Below are 20,213 nucleotides of genomic sequence, written 5' to 3'. Positions count from 1 at the left end.
AGGTGTTGTAATAGACCATGGTACACTGAGCTTGTCTGTCTTACTTTCACTGGAGAAAAAAATACATTGGCCTGCATGAGGAAGTTTTCATAAAAAAATAAAATAAGTCAACACTCATTTTGTAAGCCAACAGGTAAATGTATTATTTCTCTTCACCCATTAAAAATAAAACAATATGTAAAACCGAAATACTTTAAATGCAAATTAGATAGTCCATACACTCTTCTCAGACAGTAGTCTATGTAGGATCGTTAGTGTCAAGAAGCCAACTAATATGGTACTACATCAACCTCAAGATAATTGGCTTTATTTCCATGGTGCTTATGACGCAATATCCCAAGGTGCTGTCCAGAGTAATGCACATGCTACAGCATTTCACAAGTGTAGTTTACATAATTTCTGCCAAGCAAAATGTATTTAGGCTTACACTTCACTGAGCCTGAAGATTATGCTACCATTTCACACAAAGCCATGGAGTAATTTGATTGGATAAGTAGTAAACACCTGAGGCTCTGGTCATGTCATGTACTAAAGAATGTTGGCAATCCTGATTGTTTTATTGCTCATGGTAAGGTTAAAGGTTTAAAAAGCAGTTGGGGGGTACTAAGCTGACATATGGAATTGTTTTAAGATGGTCATACCATGGATCATTTAGCTATTTGATTTGGAATTTTAGGACCCCTTTAGGTATAAAAAAAATTACATATACTTTTTTGGGGGGTTAAATGATTGAATTTGGTATTTACTACTATAGCCCATAGAAACGCATTGAATAACACAATAATAAATGGCAAAAAAAAAAGACTGTCCAAAAAATCATCATAAGGAATGAGGTTTTGAAGTGTCTGTCCTATATCTACGACATATAAGAAAGCTCAGGAAATATTTTCGTTTTTTTTGGACACATATTTAGACTTATTTTTGTTGGCACAAAACTACCTCCATTCGTTTGTATGGGTTACCTTCAGAGGAGTCCAGTGACACTTCTGGGGGTCATAGAGCAAAATAGAGAACAGCATCGTGTTCGTAAGATTCTCCCCTTTCCATAGTGGTCATAATAGCCAAACCGTTCGGACGCTACAGACGTTTTCGTGAGAAGATCGATTTTCGGGACATCTCGTAGTCTGACAAACACCGCTGTAGCTCAGCTACCTTTCACCGCAGATGCGGAAGGCTCACATAGGCGAATTGAGATACAGTCCATGCAAAAAACACATCTCTAGCACGGTTGCGTCAATAGACTCAAGGATTAAAAGGGCACCAATATTTACTGAACCTCAAAGGGCATCAATTCCCCCATTTGACATTGAGTGGTTCCTTCCATTGCTACTAGATGGTGCTAAAACAGTACATTTGGAAATACTTATAGTGAAGAAAACAGTGAAGTAAAGCATTTCTTACTTGCTTGTCAAACTTCACTGGAGTCTTGTGTCAGCGCTAAGAGAAACAAAACCAACTCCTTTGGATTCTTGTTTTAATGGTCATTGTTCAGTGAGTTAAAAGGCATTGATCTACAGCAATCCTCCAAAACACCAACTTGATTTTAACCCTTTAATTCTTCACTGGTACAAACAATAGTCACCACCACCTCGTGCTTATTAATCAGTACAGTAGTTCAAATACGCCACCTCCCATTCAGGTCCCTTTATACCAAGAAGTATCATATGAAGCTGGAGTCATTTTGAATGATCAACCAATCATTACAAATATTTGACATAAAAAAATGCCCTAGTGCAAAGGACCACAAAAATACTATTAGGAAAAACGGTGTGCTGCGGTAGAGCTGATTTCAATAATAAGCACTTCAATTGCAACAAACATGGAATCATTGTTATTAAGGCCTATTGGTCCTCGAATCCCAATCAAGGGAACCAGATACTTTAGGAAAAGTTTAGGTTTAGGAGAGAGTAAGAGCAGAGTGCAGGTGTTGATGTAAGTCTGTCAAAACATAACGACAAGGGAATCTGTTGTGTGGCAGGTTTATGAGAATCAAGCCCTTGAGAGATCAACAATTGATGAATGATATAGTATGAATGCTACAGTAAGCAATGCCGTGACATGCTTTTGTTAGCCTCACCATTGCAGCTATCTATGGAAGAGAGCAGACAACATTGATGCAGACCAACACCCATATGAGAATATCGTCACTATGAAAGTGAAATTAACATGTTTATGCTTTTATGTTAGGCACAGTAGATTTTTTTTTTTATATACATTAAAATAAGTGTAAAACAACCCTGACAAAAAAATAAAAAACTTCCGTTTTTGGAGGCACATTGTAGACCCAGTAAATCGGCCTGTTAAAGAATGTTTTTGAATCCACAGCACAGTGAAGACTCCCAGACAACAATGTCAGACATCCCACCACCCTCAGGCAATGGAAAATTGCACTTAGCACAAGCTTAAGTGTTTCAAGTCTTGTTCGAATAGCCCAATTTCATCCTACTTTGAACACAGTCTCCAAACAGAGAGACAGACACTGGTGAGTAGAACACATATAGCCTACTAGCGTGACAGGGTCCTCGTAACTCCAGATCACTTACACAACAAGATGGGGCTTGTATAATAAGTCTCATATGATACAAAGCTCTGGGACTTATTCAGCTATCTCAAAGGTTTATATTTGAGTAACAAACCCCAGATTAACCACACATAGAAAATAGTAATAATTTAGGCCCCTAAACGAATCGTTTTAATTTAGTAAACTTTTTTCTTTTTTTTGACAACATTCAGTTATTTGTTGTGGTCTACCTGTAAAAAAAACAACACCAAAATATTCTATACAAAAACATTCTGTAGTGCAACAGTATTTGTTCGAATCTATGCTGATCCCACTGAATTCAATAACAAAACTCCCATGATGCCTGCTATTGATCCTCTTTGAAACCAGTATTTTAGAACTGATACCACTGGACAATCCTGGACCGTTCGTTCAAGCTTTCTTATTGTTTTTCAACAAAACTAGGGCATTCTGACAGACAGGCATAAATACTGTCACCTCAGGTGTGGACCCCATTTGGTTTGCAAAGGCACTTTAAATGAGGAAGTCTTGTGAAGTCTTCCCACAGGGAACAAGTAGGTAGTCTGTTAAGAGGCTTTGCTGGGTCCCTCTTTAAAAATCCTGTCTCTCAATCATCCACTGTGGAACTGTAATTGCACTTAGTTCAAAGGTCAATTAGGGTTAGGGTGAGGCTAGTTTCTCCCATCCTCAAACTTCCAGCGCTGGTGCTTGTCCCCAGGAGTGCACGTCCTCATCTGGATGTCCGTGCGCCCCTCGGCTGTGCGATAGGAAGTGACACACATGTCTGAGTGAGGGTGGTAGATCGTCCCGTCCTGAAGTGACAATAAAGAGACATCCAGGTAAGGCACTATAGCAACAGTTGAATATAGTCCATTTGTAACTGACAACTAAATGTAGTATGAAGACCACTTGTCGTGCGTTTACAAATTTGATCAGCCCAGTTGTGCATACTATGACAATTCTTTGTGTTTTTCTGTGAGTGCGTGCACGTGTGTGTACGAGTATTCCTCTGCTTACAGTGGGCAAAAAAAGTATTTAGTCAGCCACCAATTGTGCAAGTTCTCCCACTTAAAAAGATGAGAGAGGCCTGTAATTTTCATCATAGGTACACGTCAACTATGACAGACAACTAATCCAGAAAATCACATCTCAGATTTTTTATGAATTTATTTGCAAATTATGGTGGAAAATAAGTATTTGGTCACCTACAAACAAGCAAGATTTCTGGCTCTCACAGACCTGTAACTTCTTCTTTAAGAGGCTCCTCTGTCCTCCACTCGTTACCTGTATTAATGGCACCTGTTTGAACTTGTTATCAGTATAAAAGACACCTGTCCACAACCTCAAACAGTCACACTCCAAACTCCACTATGGCCAAGACCAAAGAGCTGTCAAAGGACACCAGAAACAAAATTGTAGACCTGCACCAGGCTGGGAAGACTGAATCTGCAATAGGTAAGCAGCTTGGTTTGAAGAAATCAACTGTGGGAGCAATTATTAGGAAATGGAAGACATACAAGGCCACTGATAATCTCCCTCGATCTGGGGCTCCACGCAAGATCTCACCCCGTGGGGTCAAAATGATCACAAGAACAGTGAGCAAAAATCCCAGAACCACACGGGGGGACCTAGTGAATGACCTGCAGAGAGCTGGGACCAAAGTAACAAAGCCTACCATCAGTAACACACTACGCCGCCAGGGACTCAAATCCTGCAGTGCCAGACGTGTCCCCCTGCTTAAGCCAGTACATGTCCAGGCCCGTCTGAAGTTTGCTAGAGTGCATTTGGATGATCCAGAAGAGGATTGGGAGAATGTCATATGGTCAGATGAAACCAAAATAGAACTTTTTGGTAAAAACTCAACTCAGTCGTGTTTGGAGGACAAAGAATGCTGAGTTGCATCCAAAGAACACCATACCTACTGTGAAGCATGGGGGTGGAAACATCATGCTTTGGGGCTGTTTTTCTGCAAAGGGACCAGGACGACTGATCCGTGTAAAGGAAAGAATGAATGGGGCCATGTATCGTGAGATTTTGAGTGAAAACCTCCTTCCATCAGCAAGGGCATTGAAGATGAAACGTGGCTGGGTCTTTCAGCATGACAATGATGCCAAACACACCGCCCGGGCAACGAAGGAGTGGCTTCGTAAGAAGCATTTCAAGGTCCTGGAGTGGCCTAGCCAGTCTTGCACAATTGAACTTGCACAATTGGTGGCTGACTAAATACTTTTTTTCCCCACTGTACATGCATGTTTTTGCTTACATCTGCATCACTCACCTCTCTGAACTCCCAGATGATGGTGGGGGGTGTAGGGGTTCTGTCGTGGGGGCAGTGCTTCATCCCAATGTAAGTCTGTCCCTCGGGGACCTCGGCACACAGCTCCGTCACAGAGTTATAGCGGATCTCCTTATGGGTTGTGTACTCAAAGTACTAGAGGAAAGAGAGTGATGCATGGTTAAACTCTGCTTATCTGAATTATAGTAATCACTGTCCTCCTGGGGCATGGATGGATGTTTACTCTTGGCGCTTCTGTTTATCAAATCAGCAGCTCAGATCATTAGCATTCAACGGTTAAAAGAGATTTCACCATAAGAATCGCTTCCTTTTGAGAGAGAAATGGTTGGATCTCAGTCTAAAGTTCTGTCTCACTCACACACACACACACCTTTCAGTAGCAGTGGACACCTGATGCGATGCATCAATGAGTAATCAGAGATATCGCCAGTGGAGATAGACTAGATAGGCAGACCCCGTTGTCTGACTGGACATAAAATATACATCCACACGGTCAGCAAGTCTTTTTGGTTATTAACTATCTACAAACTAACTTAGCCATAAAAGTTATTTAAAAAAACTGTAGATTTAGGCCTAAAATATGCTTTAGGATACTTTGTAGTAAACCAAAGTTGTAGATGTCTCAGCATCTCGCTTGACGCTGAATTGTAGATAGCTGAGGTGGATATTCTCCAGTGGTCACCGGATATCGTTGACATTCAGAGTAACCACTCCGTCCGTCCCTCAGGGAGACGTGGGATCAGGGGGGTGGGGGGGAAGAGAGAGAGAGAGAGAGAGAGAGAGAGAGAGAGAGAGAGAGAGAGAGAGAGAGAGAGAGAGAGAGAGAGAGAGAGAGAGAGAGAGAGAGAGAGAGAACAGACAAGACGTGAAATTTTAATCACCTGGTTGCCGCCCTGCCCATGGCAACCGAAGAGGGAGATGTGCGCCCCCGTGGGACTGTGTTCCGGAGTGTTGTAGTCCAGGCACTCTGAATGGATCCCAGAGCTACGCACCTGTGATGAGGAGAATGATCCGGATTAGCATCATGAGATCAGATTAAAGGAGTCAAACAATTGTGCTTTTTACCATGCTCATTTCATATCTACAAGGAGGCCAAAGAGGTAGGACATAGGTGTTCATTTTGGTCCTGACATTTTATGCTGTTTACATTTTTTGGAGTGCCCTGGTGCTTAAGATTTGGAATCAGCGCGAGAGAGCGAGAGAGCGAGAGAGACTCACCGCCCCGTGCCATCCCACCCTGTCCTCTGGTACATGCAGGTCAGGGTAGATGTTCTTCAGGTACCAGTCAAAGCTGTTACACTTCAGTCTCTCTCTGAGGACCACCCTCTCTGAGATGTCCCCATATGTCTCCTGTGGAAAAACATAACTTCATTTAACACGTGTATTTGAGTAGGGATAGATACACTTAAAACATTGACACCTTGAGTAAACAACATTGCACACTTTAGCGTGCGCCAATTTCCAGTGCTTCAAAAATTAGGCCCACACACAACTCTAAAGATAAACCAGAATAATAACCGGGGCGGCAGGTAGCCTAGCGGTTAAGAGCGTTGGGCTAGTAACCGAAGAGCAGACTGTGAAAAATCTGTCGATGTGCCCTTGAGCAAGGCACTTAACCCTAATTGCTCCCGTAAGTCGCTCTGTATAAGAGCGTCTGCTAAATGACAAAAATGTAAATGTAATTAGGCTCAATTTCACTGCAATGCAGCTCTGGTCAAATATGCCAATCCTAGGAGTGGTTTGATGTGATACACTAATACCACGATTGTACTGGGTGACAACATTAAGTAAACATGTAACTACATCCTGGTCCGTTAACTTGAATCTGTTTGAATCCTGGTTGGTGCATTGCTGTTGTGTCCTTAAGAAAAGTAATTGAAAATGATTTCCTGGATGACAGGTGTGAGCGTGATACCTGTTTAGTACTGACAGCAGTGTAGCTCCCCACCTTGAACAAACCAAAGGGATGGGAATTCAAAACACACGTTGGATTGTGTGACACTAAAGTTGGATTATGATGAACAACTGATGAACAACTGGGGTGTATTCATTAGGTCACACCATAGTAAAACATTTTGCAACGGAAAAATGAAAACAACCGTTTCTTACTGAACAAAATTCAGGTAGGTTTTTTGTTTTCTGTTTCGTCCCGTTAGCTTCTGCTTGGTTCCTAGTGAAAACACACCTGGTTTGTTTCGACAAAAAAATAAAATAATAACACTTTAAGTGGTTTACCAGAATAGACTGTGTCCACATTTCCAACCAGGTACATCTGTATGCCTACATGTACATGACGCCCAAGTGAATTCAAACCTGCCAATTCCCTCTGGCACCCAGTCTCCAGCTCCCTTTGGGAGGGTACTTTATTGTTTGATTAAAGATCCCTGGTATTAATAATGTAATTTACTTCAGAAGTGAAACAAAGATGAACATGAGACTTTGGTATCAGGCAACACAAAGAAAGCCGAGCGGGATACACACACACACACACCTCATCAACCACTGCTGAAACCTAGACAGGTGAAGCAACATCTCCATCCAAGTTACTCCATTACCATACAATATTAATCAAGTCTAGGGTGTTCCATCCTGGTAGAACTATTACAGCTCTAAAGGGCCAATCAGGAGTTGCTACATCCACTTTTTTGACTGTGAAATGAATGATATAGCAGGGTTCCCTAACTGGCAGTGGTTTTATTTGGCCCCCCCCCAAGTTCTGAGCAAAAACTTTTAAAGACATAAAAGACGTTAAAAAAACGGTAAAAACATCAGGAAATCATCTCCAAGTGATTTTAATTTAAGAAATCTGTTCCCAAGTATTCCCACGCATAATAGAGAGACACATGATCGTATACAAATGCAAGAAAGGTTTGAAATTATTATGTTTTAGTCAAACATTATATCTGTTTGGGCTTCTTGTGGTCAATTTGCCAGCTACAAAAGTATTTTTTATTATGTTCCGGCCCCCCGACCGCTCAAGAAAAAATCATCCCGCGGTTGAATCTAGTTGATGATCCCTGATACAGTATATATATATATATATAGCCATCGATTCTTGAAGAATATAACTTACAAATGCTTCATGAGCTTAGTTCAACTGTCATACCCAAAATATAAGCTTGTTTCACTCCCATGTTTGTAAATAAAGTCAATGTAAACAAACACTGTATAGCTTCAAAACATGGTTAAAACTATAATTTTGATATCATGGATGGTCAGTCCAAAGCGCTGTCTATGAATTTAAGAGTGGTTATAGTTCTCAAGCCCCATCAATCAGCGGTTTACCAAAACAAGTGTGGGGGTGGCGCTTTGTTATTTTTTGAACTCCGGATTGGCCCTTTAACTAAAGCATGCTACTTCTTAACACCTGTTGGGATTATGCCCATTACAATAAGTTCCTTTATGGCTTTATTACATTACAATAAGTTCCTTTATGGCTTTATTACATTACAATAAGTTACTTTATGGCTTTATTACATTACAATAAGTTACTTTATGACTTTACAATAAGTGACTTTATAGCGTTATCACTTACAATAAGTTACTTTGTTATTATTATTATTGGTATTTCTACAGCCTGATCTACAATCACTGCATCCTACACTACTAGCTACCTCATATTGACTGTAAGTCGCTTTGGATAAAAGCGTCTGCTAAATGGCATATTATTATTATTATTATTATTATTATTATTATTATTATTATTATTATTATACTGGTGTTTGGGAGAGTTGGCTGTAAAGTAACTTTGTGGTAGCCCCTACAACTCACTGAAGATAGTGTACATCACACTGATCATATGACAATGGGGAGTAAGATAAAATAAGATACACCATTTTATTGTAAAGCGTACTACAGTACTGTACCTTTCTGGCAGGGGGGTTTCTGTTGTAGAAGTGCTGTTTGTAGGTGTCCATCCACACCTCGGCAGCACGGACCGTGTTCTGGAGGAACTTGGGCCTGGCGTAGGGGGCTTTCTTTGGGAAGACGTGGCCCACGTGGGAGCAGGGGTGGATCTCCAGAGAACCTCCACACTGCCACACCTGGGGAGCAGGCAGAAATACAGCCGATATGACGCGTTTTGCATCATATGATATTTCTGGCAAAAATCCAGACATGTTTTCAGCACTTTTATTCCATGACTGATCAAAACTCATTTTCTCATGCTCTCTCCTGTCTCTCTGCAGCAGACATATAGTGAGCAATACGTTTGGAACATCAAATCGCAACAAAAATCACAGTATCGAATTGTAATACATATCGTATCGGTCCCTGGCAATTCCCAGCCGTACTTCCTAATAATTAAACTAGTGCCTAAATGTCCTCCACCCTATGAAATAGGATCCAAACTAGGATGTAAGTGGTGTGATAATGCAGGCAGAAACCAAGATGGACATTGTTTGTGAATAATCAACACTGCCACTCTTCTCTCTCCTCTCCCAGCTACTATGCAAATTACAGAGAATCCTAAATACAGTTTGTTTGGGGACATTTTCACTTATCAAATTTGAATATATTTCCTGCAGGACATTTGATTTATGGTATCAATTGCATCTTATAATTGCTTGTTTTCCACTACAGCCAAGAAAACAGCTTGGGAGAGGGACAGGGTGCTACCTAGCTATTCGCTAATTACCTTTAGCGACATCCCTGAGTTACGCCTCAATTACACAACAAATTCTCTCATTGTAATGGATACTTAGCTCGAACCCTATTCATTCTCATCAAAACATACTAAATCATTTCATTCTTACTTACTCCTTTGTGTTCCCAAAACATAGTTGTAAAACAATTCACAATACATAAATTATGGATGGAGAGTCCCAGAGAGAGGCATTGTATTTCCACATACATAAATCATCATATAGGGTGATACCCCATCCATCTTTAGTTTTACACACAGACGCAAAGTCAAAACACCCGCACGCACACACACTCGGATCAAAAACATGAAATCTGTGCCAATAATGATTGACATGAGCTGAAAGGGACACCAACAACAAGGTAACCTTCATTATCTAAATGGGGATGCAGTGTCCGACGCCATCCGTCCATCTCACAGTCAGCAGACGAGACACCGTGATATATCACTCCACCATCAGCGCCTGCTGAAAACTAGGGTGCCATTTGGGACGCAAGTGTAGACTCTTCTAGGCGACACTCATGAATCAACTGGGGATAGCAGTCTGCCTATATCCATAACGGCAGTCTGCCTATATCCATAACGGCAGTCTACCTATATCCATAACGGCAGTCTACCTATATCCATAACGGCAGTCTGCCTATATCCATAACGGCAGTCTGCCTATACCCATAAAGGCAGTCTGCCTATATCAATTTTCTTCCAATTAAACTTATTAAAACCTTTTTGAGGCATAGAACATACACTATCAGTCAAAAGTTTGGACACACCTACTCATTCCAGGGGTTTTCTTTATTTTACTATTTTCTACATTGTAGAATAATAGTGAAGACATAAACTATGAAATAGCACATATGGAATCAAGTAGTAACCCAAAAAGTGTTAAACAAATAAAAAATATTTTATATTTGAGATTCTTCAAAGTAGCCACCCTTTGCCTTGATGACAGCTTTGCAAACTCTTGGCATTCTCTCAACCAGCTTCATGAGGTAGTCACCTGGAATGCTTTTCCAACAGTCTTGAAGGAGTTCCCACATATGATGAGCACTTGTTGGCTGCTTTTCCTTCACTCTGCGGTCCAACTCATCCCAAACCATCTCAATTGGGTTGAGGTCGGGTGATTGTGGAGTCCAGGTCATCTGATGCAGCACTCCATCACTCTCCTTCTTGGTCAAATAGCACTTACACAGCCTGGAGGTGTGTTGGGTCACTGTCCTGTTGAAAAACAAATTATAGTCCCACTAAGCACAAACCAGATGGGAGGACGTATCGCTGCAGAATGCTGTGGTAGCCATGCTGGTTAAGTGTGCCTTGAATTCTAAATAAATCACAGACAGTGTCACCAGCAAAGCACCCCCACACCATCACACCTCCTCCTCCATGCTTCATGGTGGGAACCACACATGCGGAGATCATCCGTTCAGCTTCTCTGCGTCTCACTAAGACACGGTGGTTGGAACCGAAAATCTCAAATTTGGACTCATCAGACCAAAGGACAGATTTCCACCAGTCTAATGTCCATTGCTCGTGTTTCTTGGCCCAAGCAAGTCTCTTCTTCTTATTGGTGTCCTTTAGTAGTGGTTTCTTTGCAGCAATTCGACCATGAAGGCCTGATTCATGCAGTCTCCTCTGAACAGTTAATGTTGAGATGTGTCTGTTACTTGAACTCTAATGAACTTATCCTCTGCAGCAGAGGTAACTCTGGGTCTTCTTTTCCTGTGGCAGTCGTCATGAGAGCCAGTTTCATCATAGCGCTTGATGGTTTTTGCGACTGCACTTGAAGAAACTTTCAATGTTCTTGAAATGTTCCGTATTGACTGACCTTTATGTCTTAAAGTAAAGATGGACTGTCGTTTCTCTTTGCTTATTTGAGCTGTTCTTGCCATAATATGGAATTGGTATTTTACCAAATAGGGCTATCTTCTGTATACCACCCCTACCTTGTTATAACACAACTGATTGGCTCAAAAGCATTAAGAAGGAAAGCAATTCAACAAATTAAAAACTTTTAACAAGGCACACCTGTTAATTGAAATGCATTCCCGGTGACTACCTCATGAAGCTGGTTGAAGAGTGTGCAAAGCTGTCATCAAGGCAAAGGGTGGCTATTTGAAGAATCTCTTGTTCAAATATTTTTTATTGAACACACACAAGAATGGTGTATAGGTATGAAAGACATGTGTACAGTTCTTATCTAAACATAAGAGAACAGACATGAACAACAAGACCCAGAGTTCTGGACACAAAACAAATATTACAAAACACGACATACAGAACAGGGACAGGTAGAAAGAAAAAGGGTAGATGTAACCCCCCCACTTATACCCCCCTTTATCCCCCCCCCCAAGAAAAAGGGTAGATGTAATCCCCCCCCCTCCCTATCCCCCCCTATTCCACCCTATTCCCCTCCCGACTGCTCGAGTGTCGGGGCCAGCACACGCTGCCCAAAGGTAGATTACAATATGACAATTGAGAGTGCGTTAAAAGGTACAAATTCACAGCACCGACTGGTCCAGGTAAGAGAGGAAAGGCTGCCAGATTTGATCAAATGTTGATAATTTATTGTTCAGAATATATCTAATTCTTTCTAAGTGTACAGTTTTTGCCACTTCGCTGAGCCATAATTTGGTAGAGGGCGCTTCCCTCCTTTTCCAAAACAACAAGATTAATTTTTTTGCTGAAATTAGACTGTAAGAGATTAGTTGTTTTTGGGAGTTGGTTAATCCGTTTAGGGAATCGGACACTCCCAGGATTATCAGAAGCGGGTCTGGGTCTATTGAAGTCTCCAGAACTTCAGAGAGGACCCCAAATATTCCACACCAATAGCCATACAGACTAGAGCATAGGGCAAAGCAGTGGAGTAGTGTACCCTGCTCAGCCTGACATTTATCACACATAGGGGATGTATCAGGAAATATCCTATGCAGTTTAGTTTTGGAATAGTGTAATCTGTGTAATACCTTAAATTGTATGAGACGATGTCTGGAGTTAATGGAGCAGGTGTGGATATACTGCAAGCTATCCTCCCAGTCTGCCACCGAGATATCAGTCCCTAGTTCTTCCTCCCATTTTGCCTTAATGGCATCAGTAGAGGGTGCGCTAACAGATTGAAAAGCGTCATATAGACGAGATATCAGTTTGTCTGAGGTGGGGCATATTTTTATGCATCCGTCAAACATGGAAGGTTTAGCATTCTCAAATGTTGGGAGGTGTTTTCTAACATAGTCTCTAATTTGTAGGTATCTGAAAAAGTTACTTCTGGGAAGGTTATAAGTTTCCCTCAGCGCTTCAAAGGAAGCAAAGGTCCCTCCTATATATAAATCCCCTATGGTACTTATCCCCAACTCTCCCCATCGCTCAAAGGTGTTATCAAGGTTAGAGGGGGCAAAGGAGGGATTCCTGGCAACAGGGAGCATGAATGATATTGGTCTAAGCTCAAAGTGGACTTTAATTTGCTTCCAGATTCGGACTGTGCTATGTATAATAGGATTGTTATGGTAAAGTGACATCTCCAGATTGACAGGTGACAAAATCACGGCACCAATAGAGAAGGGGTGACACTCCTCCCGCTCCATGCGAAGCCAGCTGGATGGCGGGGTTGCGTCATCCAGCAAAAACGTAACAGCGCGGAGGTTAGCGGCCCAATAGTAAAATATAAAATTTGGGAGAGACAATCCTCCTTCCATCTTGGATTTACATAGGTGTTTTTTACCTATCCTGTGTGTTTTATAATCCCAGATGAAAGGATTGATAATAGAGTCCAGTTGTTTATGAAATGATTTAGGTATGAATACTGGGATGTTCTGGTATAGGTAGAGCAGTTGTGGGAGGAAGACCATTTTAATGGCATTAATTCTTCCGAGCAGAGAAATTGGGAGAGTTCTCCAAAACTGTATGTTTGCCTTGAGATTTTGCATCAGAGAAGGGAAATTCTCTTTAAATAGTAAGGAGTATTGTTTGGTAACTACAATTCCAAGGTAGATAAATTTTTCTGAAGATAACTTAACTGGAAGATGTTCTAGCCAGGAGGTGTTTTGCAACCGTATGGGCATTAATTCACTCTTGTTCCAATTTATTCTGTATCCCGAGAAGGTACCAAACAAATTAATCACCTCAAGAATAGCTGGAATACTAGCTTGGGGTTCTGTTACATAGAGGAGAATATCATCTGCGTATAAGGAAATCTTATTTAGAGTATCTTTAGTATTATAGCCGTGTATTGCTGAATGAGATCTGATCGCTTGAGCGAGAGGTTCAATAATTAGGGCGAAGAGCATAGGCGACAGCGCACAACCCTGCCTTGTCCCTCTGTGAAGGTTAAATCGGGCGACAATGATTGGTTAGTGAGTATTCTCGCACAGGGGTTCCTATATAAAAGCTGGATCCAATTTATGAACCCATCTCCAATATTAAATTTCTGTAGGACCTTGAATAGATAGGGCCACTCAACTTGGTCAAAGGCCTTTTCGGCGTCAAGAGATATAACGGCAAGGTCCACGTTAGGTAACCTCTGAGAATACATAATGTTGAAGAGGCGCCTGAGATTGAAGAATGAGTTTCTATTAGGGATAAAGCCGGTCTGGTCCGAATGGACCAATTTGCCAATTAAAGTGCTAAGCCTGTTAGCCAGAGTTTTTGCTAAAATCTTTTGGTCTGTATTAAGGAGGGATATTGGTCTGTATGACCCTACCTCTTCCGGATCTTTACCCTTCTTATGTATAACTGTAATAAACGCCTCATCCAAAGTAGATGGGAGAGCTCCATCCTAATTGGCCCGAACCAACATTTTGTGCAGGTAGGGAGATAGCATGTTGCTGAATGTTTTATAGAATTCACCAGGGTATCCATCTGGGCCTGGGGTCTTGCCACTCTTTAGAGATTTAATTGTTTCTCTAATTTCTTCAAGAGATATTTCCTTATTCAGGAAGTTAGAGTCTTCCTGGTTCAGGGCAGGAAGATTACAGTCCTCCAAAAAGTTTTGCATAATTACGGGGTGGGGATCCGCTTTAGATGTATATAGAGTCTCATAAAACTGACGGAATCTGTCATTGATGTCTTTGGGGGAGGAGAGTAATTCCCCAGATGCAGATTTAACTTTGTGAATCATTCGGTCACTCACGTTTTTTCGAAGTTGTCTGCCGAGTAATTTGTGTGGTTTGTCACCAAACTCAAAATATTTTTGCTTGGCATAGAGAAAAGATTTAGCAATTTTAGCCGAGAGGATCTGATTGTATTTACATTTTAAAGACGTAATTTGTTTATGTTTCTCCATAGATGGATGTCTAGCATTCTCCCTATCCAGTAAGTGAATTTGTCCCTCCAGTTCTACCAATTTTTTTCTGTTTTGCCTACTCCTGGCAGTCTGAAAGGAGATGATAGAGCCTCTCAAATAAGCCTTCAGCGTTTCCCACAATAATGCTGGGGAAGTCTCTGTGTTGTCGTTGGTATCAAAGAAAAATGTAATTTGGTCTTTAAGATGTTCACAGAATGTTGGTTCTGTGAGGAGCTGAGGATTCAACCTCCAGACCCTCTCGTTTGGTACAATGTCATCCAATCTCAGGGAGAAGGTGAGTGGACTGTGGTCAGAGATTATAATATCATGATATCTCACATTACAGGTATAGGGGAGTAGTTTAGCATCAACCAAAAAGTAGTCAATTCGAGTATATACATTGTGAACATGAGAGTAAAAGGAGTATTCCCTACCCGTAGGATTAGAGATCCTCCATATATCAAATAAGTTAGAATTTTTTATGTAGGTATTCAAGAATTCGCTTGAATAGGAGGTAGGTGTTCGCCGGGTAGAGGATCTATCCAAATATTGGTCTAGTACACAGTTAAGGTCCCCTCCAATGACCAGATTAGTATGGGAGATATCTGGAATCAGGGCAAGGACTCTTTTGAAAAAGAGGGGTTATCAATGTTTGGCCCATAGATATTTAGTAGAGTTACAGAAGTAGAATGGATCTCTCCTATTACGATCACATAACGACCCTCTTTATCCACAATAGTGGTTTTATGTAGAAAGGGAATTCCTTTCCGTACCAGAATCGCTGTGCCTCTCGTTTTGGCAGAGAAGTTAGAGTGATACACTTGTCCCACCCACTTACATTTAAGTCTGTTATGAGATTTGTTTTTCAGATGGGTTTCTTGCAAAAATATAATATCAGACGAAAGTGCTTTCAAGTGGGCTAGGACCCTGCCTCTCTTAATTGGTTCGTTTAAACCCTTGACATTCCAGGAAGTGAATGTAAGTCCCGCCCTCCTCTCATTTGTAGTTCCTATGGTGGCCTGCATAACATGTAACTCACTAAAAAGGTAAGAAAGCGCACCAAACCATCACGATCAGCATATGTAGCACCTACACCCGAGCAGTATCCAACCCACCCCTCCCCCCGCAAGCACCTTTACTCTCCACCCTGTTCCCCTACTTTCCCCAACCTTTACCCCCCCCCCATCCACCCACATTTAACAGGCACACACACATAGGACAGAAAAAAATATGAAAATAAAAATAACAAACACATTGTCTGGCCGATGCCAAAAAAGCACGGCGCGACCTCGAACAAGAGGTAAAACACAAATAAAATCCCAACTATGCGCTCACCTCTCACTATCCTAGAACTTCTACTAACATATGAACTGAGGAGGCTCCCGCACTTAAAGTGTTCAATTAGCATCTAATAAACCTAAACAGAATAAGTTGCAACTTAAACATATTGCGCACTTAAGGTTCATCTTGGGTCAATCCCTGAGATAAGCAAGATGTGTCATCACAAGATTCTATTGCTAAGCAATACCGGTCTAAACATAAACCATCAGTAACCGACATAGACAGCAGGACAGTTACATATTGTGGGTTAGGAGAAGGGAACAAGGATTTTGATAAATTGAACGTACCCCCCAATCAAAAAAATAACAAAGTAAATAAAAATGTAAAAAAATTAAAAATGTAAAAATAATAATAATCATAAATTATTTTCAAATAATTTTAAAAAATTGTGATTTATATATACATATGTGCACACATATACATATACACATCCACACACACACACACACACACATACATACATGTGCATACCTACCTACATACATACACACACACACACGTATATATATATATATATATATATATATATATATATATATATATATATATATACATATATATATACGCACACACACACACACATATACACACGTATACACGCACACATACATACACACACCCAAAAAAATATATACATATAAAATAAATATTCTTAAATATATACAGATACATACACACGCATACACACATACATCCATACACACACATCTACGTACACAAACATGCATACCCCAGAATAATAATCTATACAATTTAAAATATACACATACATAATACTAAAATGCTAAGAGAAAATAATAATAAAGTACAAATAATTATTATTATATGTACGCACAGGAATAATGTAAGAATTGAAAAATAAATAACGAAACAAAACAAAACAAAAATGGGGGAATATAAGTATATCCATCCGAAAGTGTCAATGATCCGGCCTGGAAGGCCTCCCAAACAGGCATCGCTCTAAACCCAGTCGGAATGAAAGTGAAATTAACGTTAAGTGAGAGCTCTGACCGCCCTCCATTGGTCAGCTCATCGCATTACATGTTCGGTAGCCCTTGCTGAGACCGTTTAATACGGTTTCACCAGTTATGGTATGGTATGGATTCGAGTCCGTGAGCAGACCTTAACACACAATGACAAGGCACTCTAACCTGTACGGGGGATTGGTGTATATTCCCGGACAAACTTCTCTGCGTCCAGAACCGAGGAGAGCCAGATCTTCTCCCCGGAAGGCGGGGTAATTCTTAGTCTTGCAGGGAAGAGCAAGGCTGGGCGAAGATGGAGTTTGTAGAGTTTGGTCATGACATCTCTGTAGCCAGCGCGGTGCTTTGCCACATCGGGCGCATAGTCCTCATAGACACGAAAGGGGGTGCCCTTTATGTAACAGGTTGCCCCTCATTCGAGCCTCGCGCAGGATAAGATCCTTGGTCTTGAAACTGTGACAACAGATGATTACTGGGCGAGACGCTGGCCCGGTCCAGGCACTGGGACAAGGGCGCGATGTGCACGGTCCAGTAGGGGATCCGACGCCTAAAACATCCGGTCCCATTGCATCCTTCAGTAGCTTGGCGAAGAAGTCGGTGGGGCGAGAGCCCGCCTCCACCCCTTCTGCCAGACCCACAACGCGAAGGTTATGACGCCTGGATCTGCCCTCCAGGTCGACCACTTTCATAGAAAGCCTCTGCACATTATCCTGCAATGACGTGCATAGCTTCTCTAACTCGTCGATCCTACCAGCGCCGAATTCAGAAGCCTTCTCAAGGTCCACAATACTCTGGCCCTGCGAAGCGACCATTCGAATGGTGCTCTCGATTTTAGTGTCCAGTTCAGCAATAGTAGCCTTAAGATCCTCCGCTATAGCAACACGTAGTTCTCCCAAAGCCCAAGGAAGTTCTGTAAGTGTCACGTTGTTACCTGTGCCTTCCGCCATGTTTGTCTCGTTGTTTGGTGGGGAGTAGGCCTCTGATGTGGATTTATTGTCCTTTGGTCGCTTATTACTAGGCATTTTCACATAGAAAGTTACAATATTGTATTAGAAAGAAAAGGTTGTTGTAACAAGTGCAATAAAGTAAGTTAGGTTAGATTATTTCGCAAAAAGTTGCGGGAGCCTCTCACACACAGCTGTTCACTCCAACATGCTAGCTCCGCCCCCCTATTTGAAGAATCTCAACTATAAAATATATTTTGATTTGTTTAACACTTTTTTGGTTACTACATGATTGTTATTCCATAGTTTTGACGTCTTCACTATTATTCTACAATGTAGAAAATAGTAAAAAATAAAGAAAAACCCTGGAATGAGTAGGTGTGTCCAAACTTTTGACTGCCACTTTCAAGGAGCGGGACTCTAACCCGGACGCTTATAAGAAATCCCGCTATGCCCTCTGACGAACCATCAAACAGGCAAAGAGTCAATACAGGACAAAGATTGAATCGTACTACACCGGCTCTGACGCTCGTCGGATGTGGCAGGGCTTGAAAACTATTACAGATAACAAAGGGAAGCACAGCCGCGAGCAACCCAGTGACACAAGCCTACCAGAGGAGCTAAATCACTTCTATGCTCGCTTCGAGGCAAGCAACACTGAAGCATGATGAGAGCACCAGCTGTTCTGGATGACTATGTGATCACGCTCTCCGTAGCCGATGTGAGTAAGACTTTTAAGCAGGTCAACATTCACAAGGCCGCAGGGCCAGACGGATTACCAGGACGTGTACTCCGAGCATGTGCTGACCAATTGGCAAGTGTCTTCACTGACAGTTTCAACATGTCCCTGACTTGAGTCTGTAATACCAACATGTTTCAAGCAGACCACCATAGTCCCTGTGCCCAAGGACACTAAGATAACCTGCCTAAATGACTACCGACCCGTAGCACTCACGTCTGTAGCCATGAAGTGCTTTGAAAGGCTGGTCATGGCTCACATCAACACCATTATCCCAGAAACCCTAGACCCACTCCAATTTGCATACCGCCCAAACAGATCCACAGATGATGCAATCTCTATTGCACTCAACACTGCCCTTTCCCACCTGGACAAGAGGAACACCTACGTGAGAATGCTATTCATTGACTACAGCTCAGCGTTCAACACCATAGTGCCCTCAAAGCTCATCACTAAGCTAAGGATCCTGGGACTAAACACCTCCCTCTGCAACTGGATCCTGGACTTCCTGACGGGCCGCCCCCAGGTGGTAAGGGTAGGTAACAACACATCTGCCACACTGATCCTCAACACAGGGTGCCCTCAGGGGTGCGTGCTCAGTCCCCTCCTGTACTCCCTGTTCACCCATGACTGCATGGCCAGGCACGACTCCAACACCATCATTAAGTTTGCCGACGACACAACAGTGGCCTGATCACCGATAACGATGAGACAGCCTATAGGGAAGAGGTCAGAGACCTGGCTGTGTGGTGCCAGGATAACAACCTCTCTCTCAACGTGATCAAGACAAAGGAGATGATTGTGGACTACAGGAAGAAAAAAAAAGGACTGAGCACGCCCCCATTCTCATTGATGGGGCTGTAGTGGAACAGGTTGAGAGCTTCAAATTCCTTGGTGTCCACATCACCAACAAATTATCATGGTCCAAGCACACCAAGACAGTCGTGAAGAGGGCACGACAAAGCCTATTCCCCCTCAGGAGACTGAAAACATTTGGCATGGGTCCTCAGATCCTCAAAAAGTTCTACAGCTGCACCATCGAGAGCATCCTGACCGGTTGCATCACCGCCTGGTATGGCAACTGCTCGGCCTCCGACCACAAGGCACTACAGAGGGTAGTGCGTACGGCCCAGTACATCACTGGGGCTAAGCTTCCTGCCATCCAGGACCTCTATACCAGGCAGTGTCCAGCCACACTAGTCATAGACTGTTCTCTTTGCTACTGCACGGCAAGAGGTACCAGAGCGCCAAGTCTAGGTCCAAAAGGCTTCTCAACAGCTTCTATCCCCAAGCCACAAGACTCCTGAACAGCTAATCATGGCTACCCGGACTATTTGCATTGCCCCCCCACCCCGTCCCCCTTTTTTACTCTGCTGCTACCTTTTTGGAGCATGGATCATTGACATTTTAAAAACCATTTTGAGACAAAGATCAGAATATATGTGGGTGTTCTTTCTGCATTAGATTAGTCTGTT

General features: G+C 42.1%; 1 protein-coding gene across 2 annotated transcripts in view; it reads right to left on the bottom strand.

Moving 5' to 3' along the window:
* Positions 1-1,457: 1,457 nt before the first annotated feature.
* The window catches only part of LOC121586752 (polypeptide N-acetylgalactosaminyltransferase 4-like), a 38,779-nt gene continuing 20,023 nt past the window's right edge, over positions 1,458-20,213 (bottom strand). For both annotated transcript variants that reach the window (XM_041903713.1, XM_041903712.2), the window contains exons 7-11: positions 8,684-8,860; positions 6,036-6,167; positions 5,699-5,809; positions 4,800-4,952; positions 1,458-3,333 (exon numbers count right to left, since the gene is read on the bottom strand). In XM_041903713.1, coding sequence (XP_041759647.1) covers positions 3,193-3,333; positions 4,800-4,952; positions 5,699-5,809; positions 6,036-6,167; positions 8,684-8,860 — 714 coding nt within the window. In that variant the 3' untranslated portion in view covers positions 1,458-3,192. The remainder of the gene's footprint in view (positions 3,334-4,799; positions 4,953-5,698; positions 5,810-6,035; positions 6,168-8,683; positions 8,861-20,213) is intronic.

The sequence above is a fragment of the Coregonus clupeaformis genome, chromosome 17 (genome assembly GCF_020615455.1).
Source record: "Coregonus clupeaformis isolate EN_2021a chromosome 17, ASM2061545v1, whole genome shotgun sequence".
Lineage (NCBI taxonomy): Eukaryota > Metazoa > Chordata > Actinopteri > Salmoniformes > Salmonidae > Coregonus > Coregonus clupeaformis.
Note: the sequence above shows the minus strand (reverse complement) of the source record. Positions and strands in the feature narration are given on the sequence as shown.